The sequence below is a fragment of the Panthera pardus genome, unplaced genomic scaffold (assembly GCF_024362965.1).
Source record: "Panthera pardus isolate Hobbes unplaced genomic scaffold, ASM2436296v1 HiC_scaffold_6, whole genome shotgun sequence".
NCBI classification, from domain to species: Eukaryota; Metazoa; Chordata; class Mammalia; order Carnivora; family Felidae; genus Panthera; species Panthera pardus.
In genome coordinates this window covers 99,294,533-99,319,276 of record NW_026526991.1, presented here as the reverse complement: position 1 = coordinate 99,319,276, position 24,744 = coordinate 99,294,533, and the positions used below count along the sequence as shown (strand labels likewise).

General features: G+C 44.9%; 1 protein-coding gene across 1 annotated transcript; it reads left to right on the top strand.

The window, feature by feature from the left end:
* Positions 1-551: 551 nt before the first annotated feature.
* Positions 552-18,316, top strand: LOC109276079 (antigen WC1.1-like). Its single transcript, XM_053895354.1, is given in 11 exon segments — positions 552-1,139; positions 1,233-1,550; positions 7,156-7,248; positions 7,326-7,640; positions 9,017-9,331; positions 14,190-14,231; positions 14,314-14,658; positions 15,462-15,599; positions 15,989-16,081; positions 16,963-17,097; positions 18,174-18,316. Coding segments are annotated over 11 exon segments (2,283 nt in total). The 5' UTR covers positions 552-793.
* Positions 18,317-24,744: the final 6,428 nt, after the last annotated feature.

Here is a 24,744-nt window from a genome sequence, read left to right as displayed (position 1 = left end):
TTGATGGACATTTAGGTTCTTTCCATAATTTGGCTGTTGTCGAAGTCGGATGCTTAACCGACTGAGCCACCCAGGCGCCCAGGAAGGTGGCTATTCTTATGTCCTAGGGTTTCAAGAGAGTTGGCTAGAACCACACCCTTCCTCTCCTGACTCTCTGAGCTCTCTTAACATCCATACTCATCTTCTTTCCCATGTAGGTCACCTAAGAAGTTCATGGAATATTTTGCATCCAAAATTATCAGAAAGATAAAATTTGAAATCATAACTGTGGACTGGTTATAATGTCTATATTTCTAATCTTGAGCCATCAGTCTGTCAACAGGTTGTCATGCATTCATGGATACAGCCCTCATGATTTTCCCTATCCTCAGCCACTTGAGGATTGACTCCCAGGAGAGAAAGCTGACCAGAATTTGAGCCCCGCAAGTCTCAGGATGACTTTCTAACCTTGTCTGGCTGATACATCTCTACTGTCTCATAGCCCATGTCCCTCTGGGTTGGTTCTGTTCTTCATACCTTTGTACTTAAGTCTGAATGCCTATGTATTATGCAGTTTCCTTGGCCCAAGACTTGTAGATGAGGAATTCACTTCTCTAACCAACCCCAAAATGTATTCACCTACTCTAAATAGTCTGTCTTCAGAAACTCACTCATGGAGGTCCCATTCTGCCACCAACTGTTAAATCCTTTCCTCTGTGCCAATGCCTGGGAAAAGAAAAACTTTTTACTTTGACATGTCACTGTCATATACCATTGTCCATGACATGTCACTTCTAATTGCCAAGCCAGAATCATGAATATTTACCTGTGTTTGTTGTTGTTTTTTCTCCTAGGATTTGTGCGTCTAGCTGGTGGGGATGGACCCTGCTCAGGGCAGGTAGAAGTGCATTCTGGAAAAGACTGGACTCTAGTATCTGATGGGAACTTTACATTCCTCACTGCCCAGATCATCTGTGCAGAGCTGGGGTGTGGCAAAGCTGTGTCTTTCCTGGGAGATGTGTCCTTCAGGGAGTCAGATAGACAAGTGTGGCCTGAAGAATTCCAGTGTAAGGGGGATGAACCTGAGCTCCACTTCTGCCCTAGAGTGTGCTGTCCAGGAGGTGCTTGCCACCGTAGGGCTGTTCAAGTTTCCTGTTCAGGTGAGATGCAGAGCAGGACTTCAACCTCGCTGCATACTCTGCTGGGGTAAGAAAAACATGAGATCTCACCGAAACCCTGTCTTCTCTTACTAGCATACACAGAAGTCCGGCTCATGAAAAATGGCACCTCTCAGTGTGAGGGACAAGTGGAGATGAATATTACTGGACATTGGAAAGCCCTCTGTGCCTCACACTGGAATATGGCAAATGCCAATGTTGTTTGTCAACAGCTTGGCTGTGGAGTTGCTATCTCTGCTCCAAAAGGAGCATACTTTGTGGAAGGAGGTGATCAGATTTGGAAAGCTCGATTTCACTGCTCGGGGGCTGAGTCTTTCTTGTGGAATTGTCCTATGACTGCCCTGGGCATTCCTGATTGTGCTCATGGAAACACAGCCTCTGTGATCTGCTCAGGTAAGAGAGAGGGAAGGGCTAACTGCTACTCAGGATGCTCTTTGAGTGAAATGTCCCTATGAGCAAAGAGTGTGGAAAAATTATTTTAAAAGTGAGAAAACCCATGATAAAATATGGTTCTTTTCATTGCTATTTGCCTTTAGGTCAAGGCAAGGAATTTAAGAGGGATATCTGTTAAAATTAACACACTGTTGGGACGCCTGGGTGGCTCAGTCGATTGAGTGTTTGACTTTCGCTCAGGTCATGATCTCGAAGTTCGCTGGTTCGAGCCTCATTGGTCTCTGTGCTAAAAGTGTGGAGCCTGCTTCAGATTCTCTCTTCCCCTCTCTCTCTGCTTTCCCTGCTAGTGCGCTGTCTCTCTCTCTCTCAAAAAATAAACATTAAAAAAACTTAAATTAACACTATTATTTAAATACATCTGAGTATTTACAGAGAAAGTATGTAAGTAGTAAGTGTGTAGCTCGATGAGTCATGATAACATGAACGCCGTGTAACCCCAACCCAGATCAACAAAGAGATCATTAGCACCCCAAAAGCCACATTCATACCCTAACAATCACTATCCCTGCCCTCCTACCTGAAGAAAACCAGTCCCCTAACTTCTATGCTATAGGATAGTTTTTCTATTTTGAGCCTCATATAAAATCATATAGTATGTTTCATTTTGTGTCTAACTTCTTTGATTCCATACTATGTTTGTGATTCATGCATGAGTTATTTATAGCAGTGCTTCCTTCATTTTTTATTGTAAAGCGTTCCATTGATTGACCATGTGACCAGGTATTGATCCGTCAACTGATGGTGGAGTTTTGATTTATTTCCAGTTCTTAATTATTGCAAATAGTGATGTTACAGATAATTGTGACAGTGACTTGTGGTGCAAATATGTATGTATTTATTTTGGGTGTTTAACTCTTGCCTTTTTATTTTTGCTCTTTTAATGGTGTTTATTGATAAGCCAAGTTCTTAACTTTAACAAGGTTTAGTGTGTCAACTTTCTTTTTTTGGCACACGATACTTCTTATATCCTTTTATTAAAAAATTTTTTAAATGTTCATTTATTTTGAGAGAGACAGAGTGCGAGCGGTAGAGAGGCAGAGAGAGAGGGAGACACAGGATCCGAAGCAGGCGCCAGGCTCTGAAGCTCTCAGCACAGCGCCTGATGTGGGGCTCGAATTCATGAACCATGAGATCATGACCTGAGCTGAAGTCGGATGCTTAACCCGCCTGAGCTACCCAGGTGCCCCTTCTTATGTCCTTTTAAAGAGAACTTTAAAGATCCTGAAGATATTCCTCTATGGTATTTATAGAACTTTAGTTACCTTTATTTCACATATAATTGTATGGTCCTAGAATTGATATTCATGTGTGATAGGGGTCAAATTTCATATTTTTATCAGGGTACCCAACAGACTCAGACTCCTTCCCTGAAAAGACACTTTTCCCCACTGCAGGGCCTCCTTTGTCATAATGAGTCTACGCATGTCTGAGTCTTTTTCTGGACTCCATTCTCTTCTATTGTATCCTTGTTTATTCTGGCATTAATACCCCCATTCCATAATTATTGTAGCTTTGTAGTATGTCTTCATACGTGGTAAAGTTACTCCTTTAACTTCATTGTTTTTCTTCTCAAGTGTGTGGATCATTTGTGGTCTTTTCCATATATATTTTATTTTAAAAAATGTTTATTTTTGAGAGAGAGAGAGGGCATGCATAAGTAGGGGAGGGGCAGAGAGAGAGAGAGAGACAGAGAGAGTGAGCAGGGGGTGGGAGAGAGAATCCCAAGCAGGCTCCACGCTCAGCATGGAGCCCAATGGGTGGCTTGATCTCATGAACCGTGAGATCATGACCTGAGCCAAAATCAACAGTTGGACACTCAACCAACTGAGCCATCCAGGAGTCCCTTCCATATAAACTTTTAAAATTAGCTTGTCATTTTCCACCAAAAAATAGCTTGATGATCGAGTCCAACATGGTGACATGTGAAGTTGCTAAACTCACCACCTCCCACGTATACATTTTTCCAATTCTCATAAATGAGGTAGGAGTTATCCTCTCTCTCTTTTTAATTATTTGGAAGATTGAGTGTTAATTCTCTTTTTTTCTGATGTATTAAACTTTTTAGTTTTAACTGAACACAAACTTACAGAAAAGTTGCAAGAACCATAAATGTAAAAATCTGGCACATTGGAAGAAAGGTGAATTGCAGACCATTTCTCTATAGGGATGCAGAATTCATGAAGAAAATGTTAGCAAGTTGAATCCAGAGATGTACAAAAATGAATGCACCACAACCAAACAGAGTTTTCCCAGAAATGCAAAGTTAGTGTAAAATATACCAACTAACAAAACTAAACAAAAAAGGAACCATGTAATCTTTTCATCAGATGTGGAAAAGGCATTTGAAAAGATTTGAGAACGATGCATGAGAACATCTCCTAGCATATTGAAAATAGAAGGAACTTTCTTCAGTCTACAAAGGCCTCATAAAAAAAATCTGGTGCAAATGTCACACTTAATGGTGAAATATTGAAATATTTTTCCCTCAGATGAGAGAGATGATATTAATATCTATCACCATTGTTACCCAACAGTTTACTAGAGCACAAAAATTTTTAAGTATAAGAATTAGAAAGGAAGAAACAAAACAATTATTTATAGACTGCATGATTGCAAGAAAACCCAAGAGAATCTACAGTTAGATTATTTGAAGTTATAGTCTAACTATAACATTGCTAAGTACAAGCCCATGCACAAAATATATGCAAAAAATAATTTTCTTAATAAATAGTATCAATAGGTAGAAAATAGATAAAAAGCTGTACTACTCACAAAAAGATCAAAACATAAAATACTGGGGAGAAAAGCTAATCAAAGACATAAAAGATCTTCAAGAGAAATTAAAGAAGATGTAAACAATGGACAGACACACCATATAAATGAGTTGAAAATATTAAATATTATCAAAGTTGGTTACCTCAAAATTCATCTGTAGATTAAATCCCACCTCAATCAAAATGTAATCCTGTTTTTTTTTTAAGCAAAAATATTTTAAAATTTCGGTTGTCACTGACAAAATTGTAAGACATTTGAAAGGTACAATACGGTGACTGGATATGCATATACATTGTGAGACGATTCCCCCATTCTAGTTAATTAATACAGCTTCAGCCTCACACATTTATCTTTTTGTGTGTGTGTGAGAACATTTAAGTTCAACTCTTACAGCAAATTTCAATTATACAATATGGTGTTATCAGCTGTCGTCACCGTGTTATGCATTAGACTCTCAGAACTTATTCATCTTATAACTGGAAGTCTGTACGTTTTTATAAAACTCTCCCTATTTCCTTCACCCCACGCCCCCTGGCAACAGCTTTTCTATTCGATATTTCTATGATTTTGATTGTTTTTAGATTCCACATAAAAATGATATCATGCACTTACCCATCTATCTCTTTCCGACTTATTCCATTTAGCATAATGCCCTCACTATCCATCCCCGGTGTCCCAAATGACAGAATTTCCGCATCTTCTTTATCCATTCATCTCTTGATCAATTAGCATTGTTATAATTCTATTATCTAGTTCACAAGCCTTATTCAGAACTTCACAACTGTCCCAAATACATACTTTGCGGCAAAAAAAAGAGGTGAGGTAATATGCTACATTCAGTTGTCATACCCCTTAGTCTTCTCTAATAAAGGACACTTCCTGAATCTCACTTTGTATTTCATGACATTGACTTATTTTTTAGAGAGACAGAGCATGAGCAGGGTGGAGGGGCAGAAGGAAAGCGAGAGTCTTTTAAGCAGGTTCCATGCTCAGCATGGAGCGCAAAACGAGGCTCGATCCCATGTACTGTGAAATCGTGACCCGAGTCGAAATCAAGGGTCAGACGCTCAACCGACTGAGTCACCCAGGCGCCCCATGACATTGACATCTTTTTAAAGAATACAAGCCAGTTATTAGGTAGAATCTCCTTCCAATTTGAGTTGTGGCCATAGTCAGGAGAATGAAATCTTGTACAAGCATGGTAAATTGATATTAGATTCCATCCTGCATGAGTGCAAATTGGATTTGTCTTTTTTCAAAGTAGAGATTATTTTACCATGTTGACAGTGATTTAAAAATATTAAGATATTTGATGTTAGCGGTAGGTATGGGGTAGTAGAAAAATACAGTTTAGTAGAAGAGCAAAAGACTACAAAATTCCTGGAAGATAATCTGGCAATATATATCTTAGTATATCCTATACATCTTTTAGATGCATTTGTTTTAAATAAAATTTTTAAAAAGTTTATTTATTTTTGATGGGGGATGGCAGGGACAGAGAGAGGAAGAGAGAGAATCCCAAGCAGGATCCATGCTGTCAGTGGAGACCCCGATGCGGGTCTTGATCTCATGAAGTAAGATCATGACCTGAGCTGAAATCAAGAGTCCGACAGGTAACCAACTGAACCACCCAGGCGCCCCCACAAACATTTCATTTGTGGTAATTTAAACTCCTCGTCAGGTAACTCCAACAACTGGATACCCTGTACATTTCTTTCCAATGCCTCTTTTATCCTCCTGGATTTTTGTCAAATCTCTTCTCTTTTATTCCCCGTTATTATTATTTTTAGATTTTAATTTTTCTAATGTAATCTCTACCCCAGCGTGGGGCTCCAACTCATGACCCCAAGACCAAGAGTCTCATGCTCTACTGGCTGAACCAGCCAGGTGCCCCTCTGCCTGGGCATTTTTGATTGGCAGACATCGTAGATGAAACATTATAGAAATCCTTCAGAAAGGATTTTACTTTGCTTCCTCCTGGCACCTGTTTATGGCCAGATCATCTTATTTAAAGGAATTGCATAATTAGATGCTGTGCAGCTATCCCGGTGAGGAGTAGTCTACTTTTAGTTCAGTTTTCTTTCTATGGTTCAAGGGCTCTGGTTAATAGGGTGCCTCCTCCTTGGCTGACCCTCAATTATTCTTTTATTCCCAGAGCCCTGTGAGTCTGGCAAAACCTGTGCTGAACCTTTCCGCATCTTTGCTAGAGTCTTGGAATTGACAAAGGCCTCGAGGGGAAGTGGCTCACCTCTGGCCGTCTTTTCTCTTAGAGCTTGGCTCCCCAAATTCTCACTGCCTTGGTAGATCTTCAACGCTTTCAAGCAGTACTGATATATTGCCACTTATTTTTTTTAAGTTTATTTATTTATTAGGAGAGAGAGAGACAGCGTGAGTGGGGGAGGGGCCGAGAGAGGAGAGAGAATCCCAAGGTGGCTCAGTGCCGCCAGCGCAGAGCCCAATGAGGGGCTTGAACCCATCAACAGTGAGATCATGACCTCAGCCAAAACCTAAGGGTAGGACATTTAACCTACTGAGCCACGCAGGTGCCCCGATACATTCCCACATTTTACAATTCATGCTTAGTGCCTCACTTGGCTTGAAAGACAAATCTTGGCCTTGTCAGAAGCAGGAAGTGAATTCTACAATTATGATAACATTACTCTCACGTAACAGCTTTCATCTCAGACCCCGGCCCCCGGTTCCATATTTAGTTTAAGTCAGCTTCCTGTTCTCCAACCCTAGTAACCCTCTGACCTTGCTGTTTCTGCAGGAAACCAGACCCAGGTACTGCCCCAGTGTGACGACTCTGTGTCTGAGCCGGCGGCCTCTGCGGGCTCACGGGAGAGTGCTCCCAACTGCTCAGGTGAGGGGGGTCCCACCGGACCAGAAAGCCCTTCCCGTTTCCTGTTCGATGCCCCAGTGGCCTGATTCTCCCCTCAGATCACAGACAGCTCCGCCTGGTGGACGGAGGCGGTCCCTGCGCTGGCAGAGTGGAGATCCGCTACCAGGACTCCTGGGGCACCGTCTGTGATGACAGCTGGGACCTGAACGACGCCCACGTGGTGTGCAGACAGCTGGGCTGCGGCGAGGCCCTCAATGCCACGGTCTCCGCTCACTTCGGGACGGGATCAGACTCTATCTGGCTGGACGACGTGAACTGCACAGGAAAGGAGTCTCACATTTGGAAGTGCCCCGCCCGGGGGTGGGGGCAGCACGACTGCAGGCACAAGGAAGACGCTGGGGTCATCTGCTCAGGTCCGCCCGCACCCCGTCTGCAGGTTGGGCGAGGAGGTGGGGGGCTCTGCAGGAGGGGAGGCTGAGCCCTAAGGGGGTATTGCTGAAAGGGCCAGAGGAGAAGAAAGCTTCCTGCCCCAGTGCCGGGCTTTCTAGCAGATGTGAAGATTAGATGCTTTCTTTTCCTCCTGTGGCAGCTGGGGTTGAGGTCCTTCCTTCTCAGCAAGACCTCCTGACAGCCATTTCCTACAGTTTCCATTCGAAAGCAGGGCCCGCTCTTCAGTTTTCCGTGGCGGCAAAGTCTTGAGGTCCCATTGCTGTTGAAATGCATGACCACACCGTTAGTGGTAGAAACCACACAAATTTATTAAATTAAAAAACAATTTTTTTAACATTTATTCATTTTTGAGAGTGAGAGAGACAGAGCGCGAGTGGGGAGGGGCAAAGAGAGACACACACACACACACACACACACACACAGAATCCAAGCAGGCTCCAGGCTCTGACCTGTCAGCACAGAGCCGGACGCGGGGCTCGAACTCCGGACCGCGAGATCATGACCTGAGCGAAGTTGGACGCTCAACCGAGTGAGCCACCCAGGCGCCCCACAAATTTATGAATTTAGAGTTTTGTTTGTTAGAAGTCTACCAAGGGTCTCGCTGGGCTCCAACCAACGTGTCAGCAGGGCAGCATTCTTTCTGGAGGCTCTAGGGGAGATTCCTTTTCTCCATCTTTGCTAGTTTCTTAAGGCCGTGTGCATTCCCTGGCTGGTAGTTAGCTCCCTCTCTTTTTCTTCAGGCTGACCACGTTGCTCCCTCTGAGCATTCTTTCCATTCTTCCATAGTCACGTTTCCCTCTGACTGAAGCTGGAAAAGTCTTCCCGGTTTTAAGGATGTGATTGGATTTGGGCTCACCTGCTTAACCCACACTATTCCACTATGGTTATATTCCACATATTCCATTATGGTTAATGTCAACATCCCAAGGTCCTTAACTTGATCACATCTGTGAACTCTCTTTTGCCATGTAAGGTAACATATTTACACAACATCTTTGAGGGGGCGTTATTCTGCCAGCATTCCACTTTCCACACTCTCTTTCCCAGACTCTGTTAGAAGTTTTGTCAGGAAGCAGGATTCAGCTTGCCCTCCGTGGAGAGTGCCCTCTCTGTTCATAGTCCATTGCGTCATTGTGGTGGAAATAGAAAGACAGACACAAACAGACAAAAGCAGGTAGAAGGCAGACAGATTTCAGCCTTGTCATCCCGTGGGTGCTTCCTCAGCAGAGTCAGCCATGAATGTTCACCATCCCTGGCATGGAGAGAAAAAAAAAATCAAGAGCATTTGAGTGGAATGTTTACTGTGGACTGTTTCCCCCTCTCTCTCCTTTCGATGTAGACTTCCTGAACCTCAGGATGGTGAGCGAGGACCAGGAGTGTGCCGGGTGGCTGGAAGTTTTCTACAACGGGACCTGGGGCAGTGTCTGCCACAGCCCCATGACACCCATGACCTTGTCCATCATCTGTAGACAGCTTGGCTGTGGAGACAATGGGACCCTCGACTCTTCCGTAGTTCCCAGGGAGGGTTCTAGACTTCGGTGGGTGGATCACATCCAGTGTCGGAAAACCGATTTCTCTCTCTGGCAATGTCCTTCTGGCCCGTGGAAACACAGATCATGCTCTGCAAAAGAGGAAGCTTATATCTCGTGTGCAGGTAACTTAATGTTTCTATGTGTCCATCCCAGTCCTGCAGGATGTTGTTAGTGAGATTTTATGTCTTGGAATCTAAGGGATGGGTTCAGTATGAGACTACAAAATGAAGTTTGGATGATTATTTGATTCACATGTTCCAATGTTGTTTTGAAGGAAAAAATAAGGAAACCTGTGCCAATAGGAGTTTACATGAAAGGTACCAGAAAGAATAAATAATACCCTGATAAACTTTCTAAGCAATTGCTAATTAATTAGTAACAGTTAATTAGGAATAGCCCAACAGGATAAAGTAAAATCAATCCTGATTGTTTTTTTTTAAGAGAGAGAGAGAGAGAGAGAGAATGGGTGTGTGTGCCTGTGTGAGTGGGAGAAGGGCAGAGGCAGAGGGAAGAGAATCTTAAGCAAGCTCCATGCTAAGCCCCGACTCGGGGCTCTATCCCACAACTGTGAGATCATGATCTGAGCCGAAATCAAGAATTGGATGCTTAAACTACTGAGCCATCCAGACACTTCCTGATTGATTTGTTTCTTGAGCTGATGGTATTTTACTCTGGAATGCATTGACACCAGTCAGACTAGTTTTTCAGTCAGTCTATTGGTAGATAGTAATTGAGTGCCTTGTAGGCACAAATTTATACTGCATACAGGAGGATGGAGAAGAGAAGAAAATGTAGTCTCTGCCATCACGGAGCTTACAATCCAGCGTTGAAAACTCTTGTTCGACAGAAATTTCATGAAGAGCTAGAAAGTGCCATGGAAGTGTGGAATTGGGGTAAGAGAAGAACTCATACTTAGATGGAATCCTGAAGGCTGAGTAAGAGTATGTCAAAGGAAGAAAGTGGAGAGATCACTTGGGTCAGTGTAGGTACTGAGGTGGGAGGAAACATGGTGTCTTTGAGGCACTGAGAAAAATCCCATCAGGACCAGAGCAGAAAAGAGGGAGGGAGAGCGGTACAGGGTGACCTTGGAGAGCGGTACAGAACCAGAGACCTCTCTGAGGCAGGGCCCAGGAAGACATTCCTGTTTGAGAGGAATTTGCTTATCTTCTTGGCTGCTGCATCCTGGGGAACTGAGAGGTCAGTGACCTCATGCCCCCATGTCTTTCTGCTTGAATTTAGCTCTTCTCAGAGGCCGTAGGATCCCAGTCTTCATGGCTGATCCTGTATCCTCTGGGCCTTTCATTGACTACCATGTACTTAATCTGTCCCCTTCACCCCGCTCTCCTGAAATGTTCTGCAGAGCCTGCTGGAATTTGGAGCCCGACATCTTCAAACTCCCTTATGCCCTCAATGTTCCCTTCACTTTCACGTTGTGATCAAAACCCGACTTTTCCCTGGGAACACTGATTTGCCTGTCACCTGGAGGCTCTTTGTTTCTCTCTCAAAACACTCTTTTCTCTGGGCTGGGACTTGGAGGAGGTATGCTCCTGGCTCGCAGGTGTCACTTTCAACAACTCCTCTTCTGTCTGTCTTCTCAACACCCAACTGCTGGAAATTCACGCCACAAGACAACACCGCCCACTGCTCGCGCTTGTTGCTGTCATCATCCTAACCTTCTGGCCACTTCCCCTTGTCCACCGAAGACTGCAGCATCACGCTCACCAAGTTGTTCATCTCTGTCTTACTCCTGGAACCAGTGGGGGGGTCCTTCAATGCCCTTAAACACAACCAAGACATCACCCTGGCCTCGCAGTTCGTTGACTTCCTCATTTCCAGGCACCTTTCCTTCCAGCCTATCTCTGCCTATGCAAACACTACTGACCACCAATAACTGTATACCTGGAAATCTTGATTTCTGTATTCCAGTCTCTGGCCAGTGCCTCTTAAACTTACGGCTCCTAACCTAGAATGCTCCATTTCAAATCATTTCTCGTCCTCCTGGAGATGCCCAGTCTTTCCCCTTATCCATTTTTCTTACTTTTCTAGTCTTCTCCATGTCTGCACATTTTTTTTTTCTTAGCCAAACGAGATAATATGATCCAGCATTGTAACCATTCGCCTTTAACTTATTCAACTCCCTCGCCTCCTCTTTGTCAACCTCACCTGGCAAACTCCAGATCTGGTTAGAGTACTCCTTGTCTGCACTTGACTAACGGAAAGGTGGGAAAATGGCCCACAGTCGTGGCGCCAGTCTACTTTGGAACTCACGGACAGTCTCTAGTGGGCATTCTCCAGTGTCCCCGGAGTCCTCCAATATGTGGGCTCGCCCTATCTTTAAAATTATATTTTACATGTTTTCTGCTCTCCACACGTTGTCAACCCCTGGATCCCCACCATCTGTTCTCAAGTCATGATCTTGCCTCTTACCTCACTAAGAAATTAGAACAGTCAGCTGTGAACCCCTCATCTCCCTTTTACCAAATCTACTCACTTGTGGTCTCTGTGCGCACTCTCTGCTTGTTTGGCTTCCTGGCTCAGTGGCCTCAGTCCTTACCTTAGGCCAGGTCTTCTGCTCAGGCTGTGGGGCCTAATGGCACTTGTCAAAGTCTTCACTTCCGTTATGCCCTCTTCCTTGTACCATCAACTTCCTCCCTGTCTCCTGGTTTATTCTCATCAATGTATATATGGGCTTGAGTATCTCACATCTTGAAAAATACCTGCGGAGTTTTCCTTGACTCCAGTTCCCTTACTAGCTGCTGCCCATCCCTCTTTTCGCCCTTCCTCAGCCAAGTTTCTAAAAGGACAGTCAGTGGGGCGCCTGGGTGGCTCAGTCGGTTGAGCGCCTGACTTCGGCTCAGGTCAGGATCTCACGGTCTGTGAGTTCGAGCCCTGCGTCGGGCTCTGGGCTGACAGCTCGGAGCCTGGAGCCTGCTTCGGATTCCGTGGCTCCCTCTGTCTGCCCCTCCACTGCTTGCAGTCTGTCTCTTGCATTGTCTCAAAAGTAAATAAACATTAAAAAAAACCACGTAAAACGACGGTCAGTAATCACTCATTGTCTTCACAATTTTCTGTCTTTTACTGGTCTAAACTCATCCCAGTTAAGTGGTAGGGTCCACCATTCCTCCGAATTGGTAAGGTAATGAAATGTAGTAAACTTTTCTGTCTTCATTACTCATGACCGTTTGGCAGCATTCAACAGGCTGACTTCTCTTTCCTTCTCATTTAAAAAAAGAATTTTTTTTCTTAACGTTTATTTATTACTGAGAGAGAGAGACAGAGCATGAGCAGGGGAGGGGCAGAGAGAGGAGGAGACACAGAATCTGAAGCAGGCTCCAGGCTCCAAGCTGTCAGCACAGAGCCCGACGCGGGGCTCGAACTCACAAACCGCGAGATCATGACCTGAGCCAAAGACAGACGCTCCACTGACTGAGTCACCCAGGCACCCCTCTTTCCTTCTCGTTTTTAACCCCTCCTGACAGTCACTCTACCTCATTGATCGTTGTTCCAATTCTGCCTCATTGCTGTTCTTATGCTTACAGGGTTGTAACTCCTGTGCTCAGCCTCTAGATCTTGGAGACTCTCAGGGCTCAGTATCAGACTGTCTATCCTTCTTAGCTATACTCCCTCCCTAAGGCCCATGGCCCAAACAGCATCTCTGCACTAACAATTTTCAAATATATACCATCACAGCTGATCTCTGTCCTTAATACAAACTCATATAGTCCTTTGCTACCTGACATCTCCACTTGAGTATCAGCGGGCTGCTCAAATTTAGTCTAAAGCAGAATATTTGAGTCCACCTTCTCAATTCCTGCTCCTGATTTTCCCTCCCCACGGTATTCCCCATTTCAGTTAACATCGCTACGATTACTCAGTTACTTAAGCTCAGTATATAGGAGTCAGCCTTAATTTCTCTACTTCCCTCACCCTCTACTTCCCATATGATAGCAAGTTCTGCTGACTCTGCCTGTAAATATATCTTCAGTGCTTCTATACCTTCCATTGTCACTATCATCTTTGTGCCTTATCATCTGTCAGAGAGAAGTTTAAAAAATTAGCGTTTATGCTGTCTCTTGCTTATAAACCTCCAGGGGCTTCATGTTGAACTTAAAGTAAAACTCAGAGTTCCTATACTGATTGACAAAGCTATATATGATCTGTTCCCTACCCATCACTCAGTCTTTTTCTGGGAACACTCTTCCACTCAGTCAGTACACATATTGACTCTCTTTGTGTCCCTGAAATAGCCAGGCCTGCGGGAAGTAAGGGAAGGCAGGCTGGCCATCCTTTAATGCCTTGGTATTCTTTTACCAGGCAGATGGCACTGTTCATCCGAAGACCTCACACTAGCTGTTCTCTCTGCTTTGCTTACTTGTCAACTTCTCATCATTCAGTTTTCTAAAAATGTTTATTCATTTTTGAGAGACGGAGACAGAGTGTGAGCTGGGGGGGCGGGACGGGCAGAGAGAGAGGGAGACACAGAATGCGAAGCAGGCTCCAGGCTGTCAGTGCAAAGCCCAATGCGGGGCTCAAGCCCGCGAACTGTGAGATCATGACCTGAGCCACCCAGGTGCCCCTCCTCATTCAGTTTTTACATTAGATGTCATTTCCTTGCTGAGACATCCCCTTCACAATTTAAATGCTTTACCTCTCCCAAAATTCTTTATGACCTACTTCTGATAGTCTGTGTGTGTGTGTGTGTGTGTGTCTGTGTGCGCATGTGTGTATGCACATGTCTGTATTTTATTTGTTGTGGAATGTGGAGAGTGATAAACAAGTAGACATAAAACAATTTCAGGCGGTGTTAAAGGCTATGATTTGGTCAACGTCTCAGTAACTCAGCCCATTAGATTAATTCCGAAGACTGTTATTTTCCTTTGCCACTTGGACTGAACCCAGGACTTCAGATCATCTTGTTTGGGGGCAAGATCTCTCCCAGCTGTCCCTGACCTAGCGCTTCCCCATTGTCTGCTTCTGCAGGAATGAGACCCAGGAGCTGTCCAGCAGCTGCCCCCTGCACAGGTACATCAGTCCCTCCTGCCTCCCCTGCTGGCTCCTGCCTTCCCACCAGGGGCGGTAACCGAAGGTGCTGCTGCTTTTTCAGACCAAGAGAAGCTCCGACTCAGGGGAGGAGACACCGAGTGCTCAGGGCGAGTGGAGGTTTGGCACGATGGCTCCTGGGGCACAGTGTGTGATGACTCCTGGAGCCTGGCAGAGGCCGAGGTGGTGTGTCAGCAGCTGGGCTGTGGCTCTGCCCTGGATGCCCTGCAGAGGGCGGCATTTGGCCCGGGAAATGGGAGCATCTGGCTGGATGAGGTGAAGTGCAGGGGCAGGGAGTCTTCCCTGTGGGATTGTGCTGCCAATCCCTGGGGACAGAGCGACTGCAAGCACGAGGAGGATGCTGGAGTGAGGTGCTCTGGTGAGCGGTTCTGGTTGAGCTGGGGCAGGGGTGGGCCAACGGGGTGGGCCAGGGTTGTCCTCGGAAGTTTGCATTCTGAAAGCATCGAGGTGCTGTGAGTCCCGGATGGAGGGGTGGGGGAGGACTCCACATTGATGTTGTGGTAATCGAGGGGTGATTTCAGGGACTAAGGTGGGGAAAATGGACGGCCCTGCACTCTGGCCAATTCCTGTACTGTTTTTCCCTCTAGGTAAAAGAAAACCATTGCTGTCTTCTATAGCAGGTACAGTGCCGCAGTATTCAGATTCTGGGGACTTGTTCTGTGGAATCTGACAGAATTAGCCAATTCAGAAAAAGAAAGATACTGAGGAGCCATTGGCTGGTGGGGAAGTCTTAGGGCATTTTCCTTGGGGAAGCTTTCCCTTCGTTGGCCCTTTGCGCCAGAAGTTTCTCTTGCCCTGGGGCCAAGGCAGGCTGGTTCCCGTGCTGCAGGATCTCAGGATTTCCCATTTGTCTGTTGAGTGTCACTGCTCAGAGGCAAGATGCCTATTCCAGGAGCTGCTTGATGCTCTGGTCTGGTGAAGCCCAAAGAAAGGGAGCTGCATTTGTGTGGCTTGGTGCTCAGAGGCTGTTGCAGCAGGGAAGCTCTCTGATAATCCTAGCGCTCCCTTGGACCTCACTGGAGTGGAGTTGAATTTATCTCAGGACAAGGCTTGGAGTGCCCACCAGGGTCGTGGTCAGTCCTGTTATGTCTGAGTCTGGGACTTCCTCATCCTGGGCACCTCTGGAAATGCTAAAGGAGTTTCCCGAGGCCCCTGCCCTTCTCCAAATTCTATTGGTTTTATTCTCTTTAGGGACCAGACCAGGCCCAAATCCTGTCCGTGGCATCTTCTCCCTGTCTGAGATGCTCTGCTTCATCCTGGGGGCCCTTCTCTTCCTGGTCCTCATCATCCTGGTAACTCAGCTGTACAGATGGAGAGCAGCGAGCAGAGGTGGGCTACAGGGAGTACTGGGTAACATGGAAAGTGTGTGGAAGCAGGAGATGGGGCCAGGCGTGAGGGGTGGGGAAGACCGTGTTTGAAAAACTCCAGCTGCTCTACGTTGAACTGTAAAGGCTGAATCTATAGAGGCTTTGAGGGTTGGAGTGTGAACCCTCGGAAGTCATGGCTTCTATGTGAGACAGGAAGGGATAGGAGCTGAGCTGTGGACACAGGGTAGGCAAGGGAGAAGGTGCAGATATGGTGCATGGGGTTGGAGACTATGAAGGCATCCTGGCAGCCCCGAGGGCTTCTCCACCTGTGAGCCTTGGGAAGAACGATTAGCCTGTTGGTTCAGGGATGAACTCAGGTGGCGATCTCTCACTTGCTGGTGGTTTGCTCAGCCTTATCCAGTTTCGAAGATGCTCTCAGTGAGGCTGTGTACGAGGAGATCGATCATCTTGTGACAATGAAGGAAGATCTGCTGGGCGGCACTGGTGTGTATCCCTACTTTGCTTTCCTGGGACTTCTGGTCCCTGCTGTCTGCGAGCCACGTCTTCTCAGAACGTGCCAGACCCCATACGTGCCCCAGGCTCACAGAAGCAGCCCCTCCAAAGGCTGCAGGATGAGCCCCTCCTGAGCCCCTGTGAATGCTGAGCCTTCTCTTTATTCTACGGGAGGCTCGCCCACTCCAGCATTTCTTTTCAGCCTTACCACAGGTCCCACGGGCATGAGAAAGCATGTTCTGCTTGCTTTGTGATGTTTGTCTCCACATTAGCGTCCCTGTCAGAGGACTCAGTGACTACCCTGTCATATTACACTGGGGATGGTGAGGAAGACAGTGACTTTAAATCTGCTCCAGGTAGTACGGGTGGATCTGCCTTGGCTGGATATTAGGGGCAGGAGGCTTTCCCTCCTAGAGATGGGATCCAAGAGGGACCATCTGCCTTTGACTAGGATTAGAGAGGTCTCTTCTCTCCTCCTTCTCTGGTTGCTCTGAACATGCCTCACGTTGAGGCCGGGCTGTGTTCAACACCATCCTCATTCAGTCACAACTCACACACACTGTTTTGAAAAATATCGTCTGGAAAGTATAACTGACAAAATATTTAGTAATCCATTGGTGTAAGAGTTTCTCTGAAATATGTAGTTTTAATAAGGGAATATTGAGGTGTTTGGATCATTTTTCTGGCTTATGGACACATCAAAGTGAAATATATGACCTTGGATGAGACCTGTTAAAACAGGGAGTGGGTAGTTAGTGCCTCTACTTTAGCAGCCTTCAGAATCTCTGCAGCAGAAGGATTTCAGGTATTTCCTAGGCCAACCCATTTACTGTGGTTTCATCTGACCCCCTTGTCTGCTCTTAAAACCCCAGCTCAGGGGACTGACACTCCTGCTGAGGATTATGATAATGCTGAAGAGGTACCGGTGCCTGAGGCTCTTCCTGACTCTTGGATGAGCGAGGAGGACGTGCCCCCCGAGGAGAATGGGATGATGGCCTCTCAGACAGGTGAGTGGGGTTAGCTGATCTCCTGTAATCTTTTGTCTCTGTCCTGGAAAGGGTGAATTTGAGATCCTCATTGCCCGCCCTTCCTGTAGATTCAAAATTTGGATGACCTCATATCCTTCAACCATCTTCCTTTCTTTAGTGCTGGCACATTCCTTGGGGAGGGAGGAATCACTCTGTGTTCTTGGTATCGGAGTCTCCATAACTTCGTCTTTCATGTGCTTGCATTAAGACTTATAGATTAACTTACCAAATCCAAAAATAGAGCAACTGTTCTAATAACATTGTTGCAATGTCTCATATGTGAAAGGCATTTAGAGATGTAAGAAATATTGGAATACTGGAATTTTTGAGGCATTTTGATCATTTGAGATGCTCTGTAATCATATGTTAGCCCTAATATGTACAAAGTCTATGATATATGGTGGCCTTGAATATTAAAGCCATGGTGATGGAGTATAGAGACTGGATTTGTGGGCAGTTGTCTGTGGATAACTGGAGCCAATCTGCTCCAGACATTTCAATGGTCAAATGAAGACATTCATTCTCCAGAGAAGAGTATTTTTCCATCTGAAGGCCCATGTGATTCCTGGAGAGGTGGCATTTATGGAAGGAAGGATCCTGTGATTGTTTCTATGGGCATCTGGGGACACAAGAGCAGAGTTGAACCTCCAGTGAGGACCTGAGATTTCTCCTAGGTCTCCTGTCCTTTTCCTTCTGAATTCAGACCTGTACATTGTGAGAGGAGAAATTTTCATGTCCCTTCTTATGATTTTCACCATTCTTGGGCCATCCATTTGCTGAGAAACATGTCTTCATAGAGCCCCTGTGTTGGCCATAGATCTGTGATAACAGCATTTCCCAGATAAGCTGAGGCCCCAGAAACCCATATGGACTGGATTCTGATAGGATAACCTTGATATATTTTTGCTATAACTAATATTAAATTGTCTGAGCTTCCTTGAGCATTACTGGGTCTCCAGGGATGCTTTGTCATCACTACTTAACTTGCTTCCACCGTGGGGCACTGTCCTATCACTTTGTCACAGTTCCAGTCAAACTTCTCTTTACTGTTTCAGGCTCTTCTCTGCAGTTCTCTGAAGAGGTAGCTGGTCCTGGGAAAGAAGATAGTCCCTGGCTGCTCCAGGGGGAAGAGGGTGACCTGGGGTATGATGACGTTGAATTAAATGCCCCTTGAACATCTACCATGGTTTTCACCTGATGTTGCATTAAAAATGAGATAAGGCCTAAGATATTCTAATTGCCTGTATTTCAATAGAGTAGTGCTGCCCTATAATGGTATTATATGGAAATTACTTAAAATGAAATGTTCTGAATAAAGTACTTTTTGCTTTGATGATAATTTAGCAAGTTTCATGTTGATTCAGTTTCTCCCAAAGGAAATACAAGGTGAATGAACTGACCTGTTTTCTCACTTCCTCTATAGGCTACTCAAGGCATTACTTTGCCCAGGCTCTCAAATGTTCCAGGTCTCTCTTTCTTAGACAGGGGACTCTAAACTTGGTCCATACTCATACCCTCGTTCTTACCAAGCCCAACCTATTATACTTAATTGATGGCTCTGGATGTTGTTGGGGGGCGGCGGTCCAACCTACACTCACTTTTGCAATCTTCATAATTTTTGGCAGGACATGGGGATTGGAAGATGCTCAAGGATTCTCCTGGTGCAATATACATGGCCATTTGCCATAGGAAAATGATGAATTCAATGATGGAATAAAGTATGCCCACCAAGATTATTATATTTTACTTCTGATGCATGATGTCAACAAAGCCCAAATAGAAAGCTGGCTACTATCAGTTTTCAGTTTCCCTTAGTTTTTCAGTTTCCACTAACATGTTCACATAAGAAGTCATAATTTTTGAGAGATTTGACATTCAACCCAGGACCAAGGATTGAATTCTTTCAAATCTTGAACTCCATTGTAGGGAAGGTGGAGTTCTGCTAGATAATGAGGATGGAGACCAATACTTGTGCACTTTTCTTGATATCCCACCTGGCTTCATAGTCTTCCCACTACTTTCCAGATCATTTAGCATCCTTAAGGCCTGCCTCAGTGCTCTGCTCACCATCTGCAGAGCTGAATCACTGGGATGATGAGGACTGGGGAAAGAAGGTCCCCTAGGTTGGTATAGAGGATCCCAGGTAGGGAAAAAATGCCAGGGAAAGGAGCTGAGCCTGAATTGTTGTCTGAGGAGAAAAGAGGGCCATGAGATTTTAGAGAAGGCCATAAGCCCAGGAGAATCCCCCTTATCCCAGTCATCTCCTGAGTCCTCAAGACCATGAAATCACCGTTCAGATACAGTGGATTTGTCTGAATCCCAAGATGTGATCGACCTAGGTCCTGCCCTGAGCTGTGTCAACTCTCTTCTGAATCTGGTTCTAAGGGAATTTTATAAAATTGAAGCCAGTAAATCTTTGGAGCGTTGCAGCTGTCACAACTTAATAGGACTATGAACACCTTATCATTAGGCCTTTCCTATACTGAAATGGTCAATTTTCCCAGAAATATGTAGATTCCATAGTGCAGGTCCCTAAAAATATGGGTGTCTCCTCTTTGACATAGTTCAGGACAGAAGAACCACTTACTTCCATGAATGGGGGAGAATGGTTGTCCTCACACCTGGAGAGAAGAGAAGGAGAATGGGATCACTGTATTGACTTGGCCTGGAAAAGCCATAGGCTACACCTACATCAGAGTCCTATTGTTCTCTCCCAGATCCCGGGTCAAGCAAGAGCCTCTCCTGTATTTGTACTGAGCCAGGGCACAATACAAAGTTAGTACAGGAAGTACTTCTGGATACAAACTCACATGTCCTTGGATCCTCACCCAATACCCTGGTCCTTCTACTCAACCAGAGCGCCTCATTCCAGCATTGTTTCCTGCTTGCAGTCGCTCTGTCCCCAAGGATTGGCAGCACAATCCCACAGGGAGGACTCCCTGCCCCTGCACTTCACCTCATCCAGCCAGATGCTCCCATTTCCCGGGCCAAATGCCGCCCTCTGCAGGGCATCCAGGGCAGAGCCACAGCCCAGCTGCTGACACACCACCTCGGCCTCTGCCAGGCTCCAGGAGTCATCACACACTGTGCCCCAGGAGCCATCGTGCCAAACCTCCACTCGCCCTGAGCACTCGGTGTCTCCTCCCCTGAGTCAGAGCTTCTCTTGGTCTGAAAAAGCAGCAGCACCTTCGGTTACCGCCCCTGGTGGGAAGGCAGGAGCCAGCAGGGGAGGCAGGAGGGACTGATGTACCTGTGCAGGGGGCAGCTGCTGGACAGCTCCTGGGTCTCATTCCTGCAGAAGCAGACAATGGGGAAGCGCTAGGTCAGGGACAGCTGGGAGAGATCTTGCCCCCTAACAAGATGATCTGAAGTCCTGGGTTCAATCCAAGTGGCAAGGGAAAATAACAGTCTTCGGAATTAATCTAATGGGCTGAGTTACTGAGACGTTGACAAATCATAGCGTTTAACACCGCCTGAAATTGTTTTATCTGTCTAGTTGTTTATCACTTTCCACGTTCCACAACAAATAAAATACAGACATGTGCATACACACATGCGCACGCGCACACACACACACACACACACACACACACAAACTCTATGAGAAGAAAGACTCTGCATGCCTTATTCACCTCTGTGTTTCTGCTGTTAGGACAGTGCCTGGCACATTCTTCAACAGCATGCATTGAGAACCTTTTCTAAATACTATCTATAGGGGCTTGATAAATATGTATTGAATGAATGGATGAATAAAGTCCAGTAAAATATGATTCTTTTAAATTCTTGTTAATCAGCAAAATAACAAAGGAAATGTAAATTAATGGTAATGGTTTGTGGTCATAAATATTGCATCTAAAGAAGTAATTAGTTCAGGGGCGCCTGGGTGGCTTAGTCGTTTGAGCATCTGACATTGGTTCAGGTCATGATCTCACGGTCTGTGAGTTTGAACCCCGCGTCCGGCTCTGTGCTGACAGCTTGGAGCCTGAAGCCTGCTTCAGATTCTGTGTCTTTCTTTCTCTGCCCCTCCCCCGCTCATGCTCTGTCTCTCTCTGTGTCAAAATAAATAAATAAATAAATAAACAATTTTTTTTAATTTGAAGAAGTAATTCATAAATTCATATATCACATATCTAAAATATTCTTATTTGGTGCAATTGATATAACACCATTACATACAGTAAAATAAACTGAGATGTAATAAGGTTTTGAATGTTCTCTAGTGAAACTATACAATTATTTATAGAAAAATAAAATTGATTAAAAGTAATTGTGGTATGAAGAATGGCATTTGAAGCATTGCATTAAAGACAGAAATCCTAAAGGTAGAGGATCATAAATTTGATCACACAACAGCCCCTTAACACATGCATAACCCCAAATACATTAATATGCAAAAATGGGGGAAATATTTAGAAAATATGTAAGACAAATAGTAAATGATGTCAGTTTATAAAGAATTCCTATAAGTCAGGGCACCTGGGTGACTCAGCTGGTTACACATCTAACTTTAGCTGAGGTCCTGATCTCTCAGTTTGCAGGTTCAAGACCCGCATAGGGCTCTGTGCTGACAGCTAGGAGCCTGGAGCCTGCTTTAGAGTCCGTGTCTCCTTCTCTCTCTGCCCCTCCCTTGCTGTGGTCTGTCTCTCTCTGTCTCTCAAAAATAAAAGTTAAAAATATTTAAAGAATTCCTATAAGTAAACACTAAAATGAAAAACATTCTAAAGAAAAAATAGAAATGTTATGACAGACATTTTAAGGTTACAGTATAATATTTTGGTGTATAGGATCAATATGGATAAAAACATGATATAATGCACTTATGGCAAAGTTATGAAGAAAATAATGCTCTCAGTTAATGTTGAAAATCAAAGCTACTGATAGCTATTTTGATGGCTATTAGACAATATATATCAGAGGGTTCAGAATGGTTATCTTGAGGAAATAATAATGGCTTTTCTATTTGGTCAATGTAGATGTTCATAAAAATTCCATCACAGTATTGTAATTGAAAACATAAATATACAACAAATGGGATTAGAAAAATAAGTTATGATTCAGTAATACAGTGTAATACCGGCAACAATACCAATGACATAGAAGATATTTTAATTGACAGAAAGAAATTTAAAATATATCGTTAAGGGACTCCTTAACGCTTACTTAACGCTTTACTCAGTCGGTAAAGCGTCCAACTTTGGCTCAGGTCATGATCTTGCAGTTTGTGAGTTCGAGTGCTGCATTGGTCTCTGTGCTGAGAGCTCAGAGCATGGAACCTGCTTCAGATTCTGTGTGTGTGTGTGTGTGTGTGTGTGTGTGTGTGTGTCTCTCTCTCTCTGCCCCTCCCCCACTTGTGCTCTGTCTCTCTCTCTCTCAAAAATACATAAACCTTAAAAATAAAAAAAAATATTGTTAATTTTGAAAGTGTATATAAAATTGTGTACTTTATGATCCAATTATGAGTGTGAGTGTGTGTGTGTATGCATGCACACACACGTGTGTAGAGACTGAGATGTGCCCTCTATTAGAGCAGAGATTTAGTGTTCAGAAAGAATCTAAAGGGAGCTGGCAGACCCTGACTTGTCCTGTACGTGGTGGGCTTGGGGAATATTTGATGACCTTTGACAGCATGATACCAAAGTTGAAGTGTCACAAGTAGATGGGGTAAACTCATGTGAACCGAATGCTTTAACATGCGAACATGCTCCGTAAAAACATGATTCTAAAAAAGTTCTCTCTGCAAAAAAATGCGCTTGACTGACGACATGGGATTTCTTCTTAGCCTAACGAGAAAGGCATTCGTTGTTCTCGGGGCTGGAGAGGCCAACCTGGAATCCGAGCACCAATTGTACATTTCATCGTGAGAGTCTACCTCAACCCCTAAAAGCCTGCAAAGCCTACAGAAGGACAACCGTCATTAGAATATGGCCCAAACCTGAGGAACTGGAAGTTCCAAGAAATACAACAAGGAAATGAGGAGCAGAACCTCTCGCTCCTGTTTGGAGGCATAGACTTTCCCAAAGAAGAGAGACAGAGACTTGCTGTTGGAGGGGTTTGGAACAGGAGGAAAAAGGGTGAGAGAAAGGATAGAGAGTTGAGGGACATTGCTACAGCAGCCAGGGACCAAGGCGCACATCTAGAAGAGCTGGCTCTCCGGCCATGTGACTAGATTGTTCTTTCGGAAGCTCAAGCACTGATATCTTGTATTCTCCTCAGTCAGGGGCTCAGTGGAGACAAGATTTCATATGGGATCCGGGGGAACTACAAGGGACAAAATTTCCCAAAGCATGTTCTAAGCACAGCATTTTTCCTAAAGAGTGAATCCACTAGGATGTCCCCAAACAAGCTTGAATACCTCACTAGGGCAGGGAAAAATTAACCAAAGAGACACATCCTGAAGTCTCTAAGACTAGCCCTCTTCTGCCTTCAATGTTAATGTCAGTCCACCTAAGGGCACCTACATTTGACATCACTTTTCTCTGCTGCACAGTGAGGTTGCAGAATGATCAAGAGGTAAGAAGGGAAAACATCAGGGTCGCCTGGGTAGCTAGTTGGTTAATCATTTGACTCTCGATTTCAGCTCAGGTCATGATCTCATGGTTCGCGAGATAGAGCCTATTTGGGATTCTCTCTCTCCCCCTCTCTCTGCCCTTCCCCCATTTGCACGCTCATGCTCTCGCTCTCAAGATAAATAAATAAACCTTTAAAAAAAGCAAAAAAACATAACAGGCAGGAAGACACAGTTCTGCCAAGAACCCAATGCTGGGGAAAGACCACAGTAAATAAGAAAAACAGCTAAGCTGTAGGTGTGTGGGGAAGAAAAAGAAAGTCAAAGTCAGGCTTACCTTGCAAGTGCGGGGTTATCTGGGGGTGTAATTATAGTTCATATTGGGAGGATTTTATTTTACTTGTTTTTAGTTTATTTATTTATTGATTTTGAGAGAGAATGAGAGAGAGGAGGGGAGAGACTCCCAAACAAGCTCTGTGCTGACAGCACAGAGCCCTCTGTGGGCTTGAACCCTGACCTGAGCTGAAACCAAGAATCAGATGCTCAACTGACTGAGCTGCCCAGGCACCCCGGGAGGACTTTATAGGCAGAAAGGTTTCTATATCTGCCCTATCATATACACATACATATGTATCCTCATCACCACTGCCACCTTCACCACCAAATCCAGCAATCTGGCTTAGACAATGTGAGTTCTATGGAGTATTATCTACAAGAATTGACTTTCAGCAGGCAGACATGTTTCTTTCTGCTTACGCATTTAGCCTTCTCCTCCTCTTCAGACTCCCCTTCACCTGATTCCTCCACCCCACTCCCCAACCCCTGTCTGACACAGAAGCCCATAGTCTAAAGGGTAACAGAGTATAGGAAGGATAGATCAGAGATCCAGCCTGACGTAGCCTCTCAGCCACAATCCACTACGGGATACTTTGGAAGTGATTTGACATTCACTGAGCTTTTCGGTGTTGTGGGGGCTGATTCAGAAAACCAACTTCATATGTCTGGAACATCCCACTGCTGAACTTGAAAAACAGAGTCTCTCCCCCACAGGAGAAAAACCAACATTCATTGTTACTAAAGGTCACATTTGGTCAAAACCAAATGGTCAGTAAAAAGGCATT